This window comes from Poeciliopsis prolifica, unplaced genomic scaffold, assembly GCF_027474105.1.
Source record: "Poeciliopsis prolifica strain line A6 unplaced genomic scaffold, Auburn_PproV2 SCAFFOLD005, whole genome shotgun sequence".
NCBI classification, from domain to species: domain Eukaryota; kingdom Metazoa; phylum Chordata; class Actinopteri; order Cyprinodontiformes; family Poeciliidae; genus Poeciliopsis; species Poeciliopsis prolifica.
The window spans coordinates 18,628,825-18,640,763 of record NW_026562380.1 but is presented as its reverse complement, the minus strand read 5'-3'; the positions used below and the strand labels follow the sequence as shown (position 1 = coordinate 18,640,763).

Here is an 11,939-nt window from a genome sequence, read left to right as displayed (position 1 = left end):
CAAATAACTTAAAAATCACTCTGCATTTTAAAATCCAAATATGTATGTTTCTTGTTACTCCTGTAAAGTTGAAATAGCCATAATAGTACTTGTATGATGTATGCTAAGTACAGATGACGCCAATGATGGCAGGTATGTCCCACAGAGTAGTTTAGGAATTATAAATCTGGTGTTGATGTATTGGTGCTTAGGGCCCCCCAAAAATAGGCTCGGTCCGGCCCTGATCGTCAGTCTTTATGAAAACCTGTCAATTTCACCTTAGTTTATTTTACATAAAGGCGACTCACAATGAATGTTGTCTCAAGTAATTCAAAAAGTAATTCTTTAGTCAGCTCATGCAGACAGATTTACAGCCCAGTCCATCCATTCCAATTCAACTTATTTCCATATTCAGGTTCCTCTGATGTCCAGTCCCAAAACTCACTCCTGCACTTGTTCCTGCATTGTGTCCTTCAAAAACCAAATAAAACATGTGTTCAGTGTGTAATAATGTGAAGGGGTCTTAAATTATCTGAGTTTTTTTTAACCAGGTTTGGGTATAAGTGTTACAGTGCCCTGCTTCATTGTGATTGAAAATTGCTTACTGCTTCTGATTACACAAAAGTAATAGTTGCTTTTGTGTTTCCTGAGTCACAAAAGCAGGCGCTGCTTCTTTCCCTCTCCTCCACCCATTTAGCCCTGGAGCTTCTGTAAGCCCATTCAGCTTTCTGCAGATAAATATGGAAACGTGCAACAGTTAGCATGGATTTAAATCAGCGTCCTGCATCAACGAGGAGTTGACAGAATGTCGCCTGTGTTCTTCATATCGAAGCATTTCGGGTTCCGGTTAGGTCGGGATGGATCAAGTCTCCATACAGACACAGTACAGGGGCAAACCATGAAAATAAAGCATCTTAAAAGTCAATGATTGGAAGGTGAACTGTAGTTAACAAAAAGGTACACAAGAGGGCGCCAAGAAAGAGTGTCTGAAACTGACATTTGGACTTTTTAACGCAGCTCATTAAATCAGAAAATCCTCAAAGGTCTTTTAAATCAGCGTTGAACTACCGATACAAAATAATTCACCCCAACATTCAGTGAGAAAATTAAATATTAAATCAGTGAAATAAGAAAAGTGTTTTAATCCAGAAATGTGGACTTACTGAAGAGCGTGTCCATGTGCTGCATGTCGTCTGCTCTCAGGCTCTGTGCTTCTTTTTCAGCAAATTACTGCATCAGTACCGCATGTGGTTTTCACTGCAGCCTCCCAGGATGGTGATGATGTGTTGGTTTGAACACGGCCTGCTCAGAGCAGAAGAGACCAGAAAAAAAAGATTAAATGATGGAGGTATTGGTAATGCTGCCACGTAAGATTGTTATTGCAAAGTGTCCAGATTGTATCGCTGGCCAGAATCGAGTTAGTGTAATAAGGGAAATGTAGCATAAGAAAAACGCTATTTTTGCATCGTATTTGTACATACAGATACATAACTGTATATCCTTTGTATAGCAAAACATGTTAAATGCCGTTGGTTGGTCTGACAAACTCTTGCAACAAGCAGAATGTACTCTTTAATCAAAGACAACTTTATTGATGCAAAATGGTTTCTGAAATTATATTTGAAACATTTAAACACAAAGTACTCAGTTTTGTTAAATCCATGTATGTGGTAAGAGGTACTAGCTCTGACATGCGAAGGACCATGTCGTCAGCAAACGCTCACAGTCGCTCATCACAACCTGGGGCGAAAGAAAGAGCAAGCAAAACCATCGGGAATTCAACCTGCATCCAGTGCTCTCTCTGAAACCGTTTGACTCTCATTTCAAAGAACATTAAGATTTTCCATAGATAATTTGACATTGCGAAATATCTCCATGCATGTAATCTAAAAAAAACAAACAAAAACAAAACAAAAAAACCCCAAAAAACTTAAAAACAAACGGCGCTTCAAGCACATGAAAACAAGGGGAGAGTACAGGAGATACCTAGAATCTATGAAAATATATTCCCACACATATAGTCAGACAAAAATATATGCATATATATAAATACATTTACACATATATTTACACATATATACATAATCAGTGTTTCACCAATGTGAATATCACAAACTATATAAAAATCTTCTTATAAAGGTACCTGGTATCACGATGGGAGTCCTTGGTGATTTGGTCGATTTCAGACACACTAAAGTGCAGAGCAGTGACGCTTCCGCACTATGGCTGCGTTCACCTTAAGTGACCCTGAAGTGACCCAATTCAGACTTTTTGAAGAGGGCGCCGTGATGTCACACAGAGGCGTGCTTCATGTTTTGCCAGCCGCCATAGAGAATAAGAAGAAGAAGAAGAAGAAGAAGTGCAGCACAGCTTATTCATTTGAAGTTGTTCTCCGACAGGAGAGAGAATATTAACAACTTAATCCTCGTTATGGTCCGTCATGGTTGCTGCTGCGTGTCAGGACGCAGAATAGTGACAAGTATCGGTATCGGGTCACATTTGAATCGGATACGTATCGGATATCAGGGTCACATTCGAATAGAATCTGATCTGTGTTGTTCGGACCTTCATAAAACGATCATATTCAGGATGCATTAGGTCAAAACAAACAAACAACAGAACTAAATCGGAGTCGGGTCACTTTAGGCTGCAGCGTGAACGCAGAAGTCCACTGCTCTGGACTTTTCTACGCCTTCATCAGGAGTAGGTGTACGCAGTGACTAGCAAACACAACAAACTCTACACACCCAGAACAGAGGATTGGTAAAGTGCATGCTGCAGCTGATCTTAGATACATATGATAAAGAAAGACAAGCTAATCACTATAATGCAGTTGCTGTTGGAGATGTCTCCCAACACTGAGAGAATACCGTGCAGTGCAGAGACTATGAGCAGTGTTCACTGTCAAAGCACTGTACGTTTTCAGAATTTAAATATATCAGATAAAATAAAAATAAAAAACAATAAAAAAAGAGTAATTTCATTCCACATATAAGCGTTTTGTGGCAGCTTCACACAGGATGGTGGAACGGACCATAACCGCAATGTGGCGTATCAGCGTTTTGGGTGGGTTGCAGAGGAGATATGGAAGAATATGCAAAGTATCAGTGGTGCGCCAACGCTACACGCAGCAGTGAGGCCTGGTCCTGAGTGCCCTGGAAGAACCCCATGAGTGTGGAGGGCATCCCGATGCAACAAGAGTTTGGCAATACTTTGTGGAATAGCCACGGTTCTGACACATAAGAGTAAGGTGGAGGTCGAGGATGATGGGGAACAGCAGGGGAAATTGTTCTTTACTGGGCGGCCGGTAAAAGAACGTGACGGCATCGCTGATAGTTTTCTAAATTTGACTCAAACCACCACGACCCTGAAGAGTCGCACAAGCAGAGATCAGCTGGAGCCTGGAACTGGATGATTTTTTTCAATTTGATCAGTCCTGACTGACCAAACTCCAACCTGCTACAGGTGGAGATGACAAACAACATGCGCCAGTGAGGGATGAGAACTTTTCCCTATCAGCAAGGTGTTTAACAAGGAAATCAGAGGAAGCACAAAGACATGGCAACATTAAATATTCTATTATATATACAAAAACGTTAGAGAGGTTGAGACTCACCGTCAATTGAGCAAAAATGAAACTCAAAGTTGTTTACGGATCATTAAGATGTGAGTCAATGAGATTTTCTCTAGGTTTTAACAAACAAAGCCGTCGTTGACTAAGGAAGGCTTAAATCATCTTTTGGCAATGGAGAGGTGGCTTTTTCACAAAAATAACTTATTTAATGAAGGTGACGATTTGTGTTTGGAACTCAGTCATTCTTTACTTTCTAACTGGACTTCCTATTGATACAGCGGGAGAAACTCTGACATTTGAATCAGACCGATCATAGCAAGAAGATGAATAATATTTCATCATGAGTAAATCAATAAATATCAAAAGTCGACTTGATTTCTACAGAATCCCACATGACAAGAGCTTTCCACGATGGAAGCTGAATTTGCACATGTAATCTGTGACATTTAAAACTGCGTCTTTAATCCTGACAATCCTGTTGCAGCCACCCTTGAGACTCTGGTCATTAGACTAGCTGACAGCACACAGGTACAGAAAACACTGAAGAAACACGGCTGCTAACAAAGCTAAGGTTAGCATCTGCTGTCCTATTGGGGTAAAACTAAAGGGTCATTTCATGGTGTTCCCAATGCATCTGTATCCTCTTCAGTTTAAGGACTTATCTATCACCAGGACTGGCTTTAACACTGAAACTTAAAACTAAGGGTGAGCTTCAGGAAGCACAAGGCAAAGAAACCTTTTACTGTTTGTGAAAACAAAGAAAATTGGATTAAAATTTCCCAAAGATATTGCTGCCATCTTGTCTCATTCTCGTGACCTCAAAACCGCGTGTGGCTTCGTCTCAGATTGTGTTGTCAGACCTCTCGTCGTCTTTAAAGCTGCAACCTGACAAGGGAGTAAGCTTGTAGTTATTGCATTACTTAAGTTTCAACCCCTGTTTCCCACTCAGAGCAATGAATATTTACAGAAAAAAAAACATAAAATAAACAGACAAGATCCTGTCAGACACATATTTCTGACTGACGCACAGACAAAAATGTGCGATTGGAATGAATTGCACATTAAAACACCAGTTGATTTGAAACGGGATACCACTGATGCGTGAACTGGATCCTGAAACAGTCTTGGTTTTGTTGGATTAGCTGTCTGGACTGACGGAGTCACCAAAGCTCATCTGTCAGAAAGTCATGTTTGGTCTCACAATCAGCCGCCGCCTCTCGAAGGACGTTGTCGCCCTTCACGGCTTACATTAAATCACAACAGTGCATGCTCTAACTCTAGGACTTTTTGACTCATCACAAAACTTAAGCGGACGAATCCAGACATTTGTCAGTACGAAACACAAAGAAGTCCCAAAATAAGACGAGTCCAGAGCAGAACGGTCAGCCCTGGTCCAGTCTCAGTACTTTGAACCCATCTATATTGTGTCTGTTAACTTGGAGTCTATAAGAGGACAAAAGCAGCAAAGTAGTAATAATAATAATTAAAAAAAATAATAAAAAATCAAGATCCTCTTCTTTTTATAAGGATGTTCTTCGTGGAGCTGGTCAGTGCAAATCGGACATTTCCACACGCAGAATCCCAGATCAGAAGTCGTTGTGCTTGTTTTGTGTTGAAGTGGAGTTCTTCTGTTTGTTTCTGTGACCTCGGGAGAAATGCAAGATGTGTGTGTGTGTGTGTCATCAATAAATAATAAATAAATCATCTGGGGTCTATATACAGGAGGAGGGTATGTACAAGAAGGAGTAAAAAAACAACACTACAACTGTGAGTCACTTCATAAAAAGGTAATGCCCTGGTTGTCTGTAGTTTCACGTCTAAAAGCAGAAGAGGAAGACTGTCTCTACACACGTCTATACACGCTTGAAGCATGAACAAAGTGACTCTGACTGGACATAATGTGCACATGTGCATAAACTGGGTCTGTTTGCTACCGGGAGACTTCCAACAACCCAAACAACTCCTCTGCAGCTGAAGCGCTGAGCTGAGACTCCGCCCGCCTCGTCATTGCTTTGATCGTTTTTACTCTCCTCTACGAGGAGGAAGAGTTAGCAGCTAGGAAACGTCACACCTAAACACTTCAAAATAAAACATGTTTATGTGAGAAACATGCAGTAATATAAAGGTGTGAGTTTGTGTGTGTGCGTACGCGTGTGTGTGTGTGGGGGTGTGTGTGTGTTGAGCACAGTGACGGCTTGTTATTAGCCAATCTCTGCTCCTGGAAAAAGTCCCACACTCTAGTCTGATTGGGAGTAAACACCAGAGCAGCTCCATATTGCACCAAGCAGGAAAACAAGCACCCAAAAAAGAGCAGAGTGGGACCTCTCCAAAAACAAGAGACTCAGAAACAAGTCTGTTCTGACTTAGATCCTCTGTCAAACTCCGGCTATCGCCTCCGTAACACGACCTGTGAATTGGACTTTGTGTGTGTGTGTGTGTGTGTGTGTGTGTGTGTGTGTGTGTGTGGTGTGTGTGTGTGTGTGTGTGTGTGTGTGTGTGTGTGTGTGTCTGTGGCAATGCTGGTGCGTCTCAGTCTTCCCGACACGTTGGCAGGTTGACAAAAGTGAAGATGTTGTATTCGATGAGACAGGAGAAGCACAGGAAGATGGAGTAGAGCAAGAGACACGTGAGTCCCAGACGTTTGTCCAGCGTCCACTTATTCAGGTGGACTCCCAGCACCTGGACATGGCAGCAAGCAGAGGGACATGAGGCTCATGAGTGCAGATGCTGGACGGAAGAAGAGTCAGACGTCCGCGTGAGACACAAACTCACCGTAAGGAAGACAGACGCCAGCAGGAGTCCCACGGAGAAGATGAGCCCTTTGCTGTTCAGCTTAATCTGTGGAATAAAGAGACGAGACACGTTATCAGACACAATCTGGAGATCTTCCTGCACAAATTTCAATTTGGTATTATCACTGTTCCAGAGTTTGTGGGAATGAAACAAAACAACAAAGTCACCCTCTTTTTTTTAAACTACAACCTCAAATCCCAGAGGAACTGAACAGGAGGCTTCATGGATGCAGAGAGAGAAGGAGGAAGTTCAAACCGTCTCTTCCACTGATCATAAACAGCGTAGATCGTATCCCTGACTCTGCCCGGGTTTCTAACCACACGCACAGACAGATGGCTGAAGAGGACTGGCAAAAGCAAACGAGAACGTCGACCAGGACATGTTACTGCTGTCTCTGCTGCCTGGATGCTGACCTGTTCAAATGTCACGAGACCATCATGACATTTGAACATCATACTGCAAAGGTCTTCAGTCAGAGGCCCACTGACATTTGTTGCAAGACTGATTACTCCAGGAAATCCTTCCTGCCCATCTCATTACTGTCCACATTACCATTCTTGATCCTTGAATGGTACAAATTATGGAGACGTCAGTTTCCCTTTGGGATAAATAAAGTAATTTTGAATTCGATTGAAAAGCACAATATGTTGCTTCGGGTGGTTCTACATTAATAATGGGAATTTTGATGGTGACGACTCAGCACCATGCTTTATTCATCCAGCACGTTAGCAACCCAAGCACTGTACAGCAGGGAAAGCTGCAGCATGTAACGTTTATTAAAACTGTTTTTTTTTTTCATATTTGTTTGAAGTGTCACTATATCAAGCCAATATGTTATGAAACAGACAACCTGCGAAAAAACTGAGCGTCTCTGCTTTCTCCCAGTGCTAACAAACAACCAATCAGAGGTCGGAGGCGGGTCTTAGCGCTTGTCAGTCACAATCTGGCGTGACACTGACGGACAGCCACATGACGTTTTGGTGGACCACATATAGGCCCAGGCCTCGTGTTTGACACACGTACCTTAAAATAAAATAAGTAAAAAAAAACTCTAAAAATGATAAAAAGTGCCTGTCAAAGACTGTAGACATGTGAAATATATATATACATATATTTAAATTTTTTCTCTTTTTTTTTCTACATCAGAGCTGCATCAAATATTAGAACGCTGAAATGGGAACAAGAAGAAAACGCTAAAAAGGACCTGAGATCCCAGAAGTACAAACGCTGAATTCAGATTCAGGCATTTGTCTTTATTGCCAGAACTTATACACAGATCTGTTTTTAACATACATGATGTTTCTCAGATGATTTGAATCTATTCAAAGAAAGGCAGTTGGTCAAAAGGTTGACATTCAGACAGTCACAGTGGTGTAAATATTAGAAACTTTATAATCAGGAGGTCTACAGCTGGACTTACAGCAGAACCGTAATTAATGGCCAGTGTCTTCAGGGCCCAGGGGAGGCCGAGCCCTACCAGGATGTCAAACACATTACTGCCGATGGAGTTGGACACGGCCATGTCTCCCATACCTGGAGACAGCAACAGAAAAGAATAGACAGAATGAACGAAGGGCAGAAACGAAGGCGGGTGGGAGAGACAGAAGAGTTGAAGGTGGGTGGGCATGTGGAAGATTAGTGATGCTGACTGTGGTACTGATATCCAAAAGTCAAGTCTGTACTTCAAAAAGAAAAAATCTCTTTGTAGCCATGGGAAGCCCCCATGTGCTTGTGAGTCACCTGGCCTGACATAACCCACTTTCAGACACCCAAACCTGCACACGCATGCACACGCATACACACGCATGCACACGCATACACACGCATACACAGCCGCTTCAATATTTAATGGCAAGAGTGAGAATAAACACAGATGAAAGCAGGGAGGATGGGACTCCTGCCAGCTTGTTTTCCCTCCATCTTCTTTTAGCTTCCTGGCCCAAGATGACAGGAAACGCCTTGGTCGCTTGTTTCCATGTGATTCATCTGCTCCCCTCTAAACCTGTTTGATGGAGGCTTCTCTTAGACTCTGCTGTTTGGCCGTCGTGTCACGGTGGGAGAATGAAGAAGTCTCCATTTACACTCTGACACTTGATGACGAGTGGCTGACTTTTCAATTTGAGGTAGGACTTCTTGTGCATGGGGGGCAAAAAAAAAAAGAAAATGTCTGAACACAACCTAAAGCTATTGACATTCTCTGATCAGGCGAGAAATAAATAATTCTACAATAATTTAGAAATCATAAAGACTTTCAATAATTTGAAAAACACTGCATACCTGTTTTTATTTACATAAAAAGACATAGACGGATAGAAAAGTGTTGTAAAATGCTATGTAAGGAGTGTTTTCACTGCAGGAATCGAGACCTAATCTGGGCACAAATGAATTAGTACTTTAGTCAAAAGGATGTTGAAATGCCAAGGAGAAAAAGCCAGAAGAAAAGTAAAATATAAAAATGAAAACATTCACTGCACCTTGTTATAAATAACTGCAAAATATGATCAGATGAACTGATGACAGGCATGTTAACCGGAGAGCATCACAAAGTTGCTGTAGAATCGTCAGCTGCCTCCTAAATGAAAATTTACCATGAAGAATGAAGGTAGTTCTGGAGTTATAAGGAGACCAACCAACCCTATACTGGCAGAGGAATGTATGCCAGATTTAAAGGTGGGAAAAATGTTTCTATTTTCTAGAAACAGTCAATTAATGGGGCAAAATGACTTAAACTTGGAAAAAAGAAGAAGCTTCAGCATCAGAACCAGATATGTCAGCTATGCAGGGTTTTCCCTGGTTTAATGGCTTCGTGCCAAGCTAAGCGATTAGCTTGTTTCAATTTTAAATAGTGTTTTTTTATACACCAGTAAGAGCATAGTCTTTGCTGCAGCACTCTTCACCGGCAGAGCGCGGCCATTCCTGAGAGGGGGTTTGTACCGGATGCATTGAACTGGACACAAAATGGGAGGGACAGAACGGGACTCTAGTCAAGACTTTTGGTGCCTCTGCTCGTTGGCCGCCTCACAGGTGTCTCACCTTGCCGCGCCACTATCAGACTCGCCATGCAGTCGGGAACGCTGGTGCCAGCTGCCAGGAAGGTGATGCCCATAATCACATCGGGAATCCCCAGTGTGAAGCCGATCACCGTTACCTGACACACGGAGACAGAAGGTTGTGCCTTACGCCTGGAAGTCATACAAGAGACTTGTATGAAGGTGCAGACGGCTTCTAAACCTGACTGTGTTGAGGGGGTCATGCATTGACCCTCAACACTGAATGCAATACTGGGTTTGTCTTAGTTTGTAAGGACAAAACTCACCATCCAGACCATGATGTAGGAGAAGGAGGCAATCCAAAGGGTGGAGAAAATGAAGGAGACCATAAACCAGTTCTCCCAGCGTGGTTTGGAGCAGTTGGGGACGGTAAAGAACAGCACCAGGCACAGAGGCCAGGCTAGCAGCCACTTCAGCTTGTTAAACACACCAGCTGCAGACACACAGGCCAACACAGAACGAGAAGGCTCAGAAATAAATACTAACATTCATCATCCATAACAGCAATTTAATCAAAAGTGGTCAGCAGCTGAAAAAAGACTAAGATTTGCTAACTTGGGACAACAGAGGTGGAGAATTGCCTTCAACAGTTCACCTGGGCACTGGAAGGGCACAAAAGGTCCATCTCCCTCATCTTCCTCTTCCTCTTCATCGTTCTCATTATTTTCGTTGTCTTCGTTCTCCGTCTCGTTGCCCGCCTCTCGATCATCACGGCGAATGCTGAGGCGCCTCTCTGCCCTGGACAGCCCATTTTCGATGCCCCGTCTACCGCCTCCTTTGACAGAGACGTCTGATTCGCCGTTGGTCAGAGTCCGTGTGTTGATCAGTCTCTGTCTCTGCACAACACGAAGTAAGAATAAGTTCAGTTCTGATAGAGACGGGGTTTTATTCTAACTGGTAAATAGCGTTCAATTGCCTCTGCAACTACAACTCTTCAACCATAACCCCTATTGAAGGGATATGTGGTGACAATGAAAGGAAAACAACCCTTCAAGAGGAGATTAGAGCAGAGTTTGTCCAGCAATCAGTGTGTTGCTGGTTCAATCCCCGCTCAGACCATCTCTGTTGTTGTGTCTTTGAGCAAGCTGGTGGTGGTCAGAGGGCCAAGTGAGTTCGCGATGATTGAAGCTAGTGTGAAGCGCTTTGGGGTCCTCTGAACTTGGTATAACGTAATACAAGAACATTTCTCATCTCTTTCAACAATGACTTCTAGCCGGTCATCCATACGGTCAGATGACTCCATGACTATTTGTCCTGTGAACATATTCCCCCTTTCTCAGCTGTGGTTCTCTGCAGCACATCTCGTCACCTTGGGTCTCTCAGCTCCTTCCTTTTTTAACACCCTCCTTCTATCAATGTAAGTGGAGGCAGCCATATTATACCAAACTCATATTTTAAATTAAAATCTAACCCCACTCTTTTCTCCCTGATCTGTCTGCTGTGTTCCTCGGTCTTCATGGCACTGGCTGTTCTCTAACGTTCTCTAAAGAAAACCTCTAAAAACAGCTACATTTATTCTCTGACTCTCAATCCTCAAAGCCCACAGCTGGCAGGGAAGATTCTCAAGAGCTACAGATCGGGCAATGCCATAGCATAGCCCGAGCTCCCGCAGTTCATGTGCAAATTAGGATGAAGCAAAGCAGGAGAGAGCACTGCTTGGTACTCCTCTCGTGTCAGTACGGCCCATCATCCCACACTTCTGGACCCTATTGCTGTTGTAAAGATTAGGCAGCAAGAAATGGGCATTAAGACTTGGATCCCCTGCTCTGTCCTGCCCCTTCACATGTCTACCACAGCTACAAACCTCTGGAGGCGAGACTTCACAGCCCGGATGAAAGCAATTTGAGTTTCTGTGTCTTTGACCTCACCTCGGTGATGAGCATCCGTGAGGCCATGGTGAGTCGGGTTCTCGGAGAGAAGTGACTGGTGATCATGATCCTCATGCCGGCCTCAGAAAAGGTCAGCTGGTGGGGGTACGCAGAGAGCAGCTCGTCCACCATCAGCACAGATGGCTTTCTGTGGTGGTTTGCTATTAAGAGCCACACGCACACACAACAGCAGCACCATGACTAACACAGAATATGTCGACACCATTCAGCTGTTTGTGCTAAAACTCTCATAAACAACAGAGGATGGGCAACGTGGGCAACCGCCATGGTGGCATCTTGTCATGCAATGAGATTACACTTACTCTCATGCACCCTCTACCAATGAAGATTCACTTATTTTGGCATGCCACATACTTGGAGTGGCTCCATCAGTCTTAACTGCTTTCTGGTTAATTAAGCTCGATTGTTATTTGACCTCCTGGAGCTGCTCATATTCTGGAGCAGCAAGTATCTGTCCTCTCAGAGTGTAAACAACAGTTACTTTCCATTGATTCTGAAGACAGGTCCTATGCCTTAATCCAGAACCAAAGAGGAAATAAACTTTGAACATTCTGAACGTTTGGACGGGACAGACACGTGAGAGCTGCGGGCCGCGGCCCATCTCTGCTGTGGGCCGGAATCAGATACATGCTTCCAACACAATTGATGACACTG

The 11,939-nt window shown here is 43.2% G+C and overlaps 1 protein-coding gene across 1 annotated transcript in view; it reads right to left on the bottom strand.

The window, feature by feature from the left end:
• Window positions 1–6,025: 6,025 nt before the first annotated feature.
• The window catches only part of slc24a3 (solute carrier family 24 member 3), a 39,038-nt gene continuing 33,124 nt past the window's right edge, over window positions 6,026–11,939 (bottom strand). Inside the window, exons 11-17 of the mRNA XM_055029426.1 lie at window positions 11,265–11,425; window positions 9,992–10,232; window positions 9,663–9,829; window positions 9,380–9,494; window positions 7,767–7,879; window positions 6,326–6,391; window positions 6,026–6,232 (exon numbers count right to left, since the gene is read on the bottom strand). Of these exons, the coding sequence (XP_054885401.1) occupies window positions 6,083–6,232; window positions 6,326–6,391; window positions 7,767–7,879; window positions 9,380–9,494; window positions 9,663–9,829; window positions 9,992–10,232; window positions 11,265–11,425 (1,013 nt within the window). The 3' untranslated portion in view covers window positions 6,026–6,082. The remainder of the gene's footprint in view (window positions 6,233–6,325; window positions 6,392–7,766; window positions 7,880–9,379; window positions 9,495–9,662; window positions 9,830–9,991; window positions 10,233–11,264; window positions 11,426–11,939) is intronic.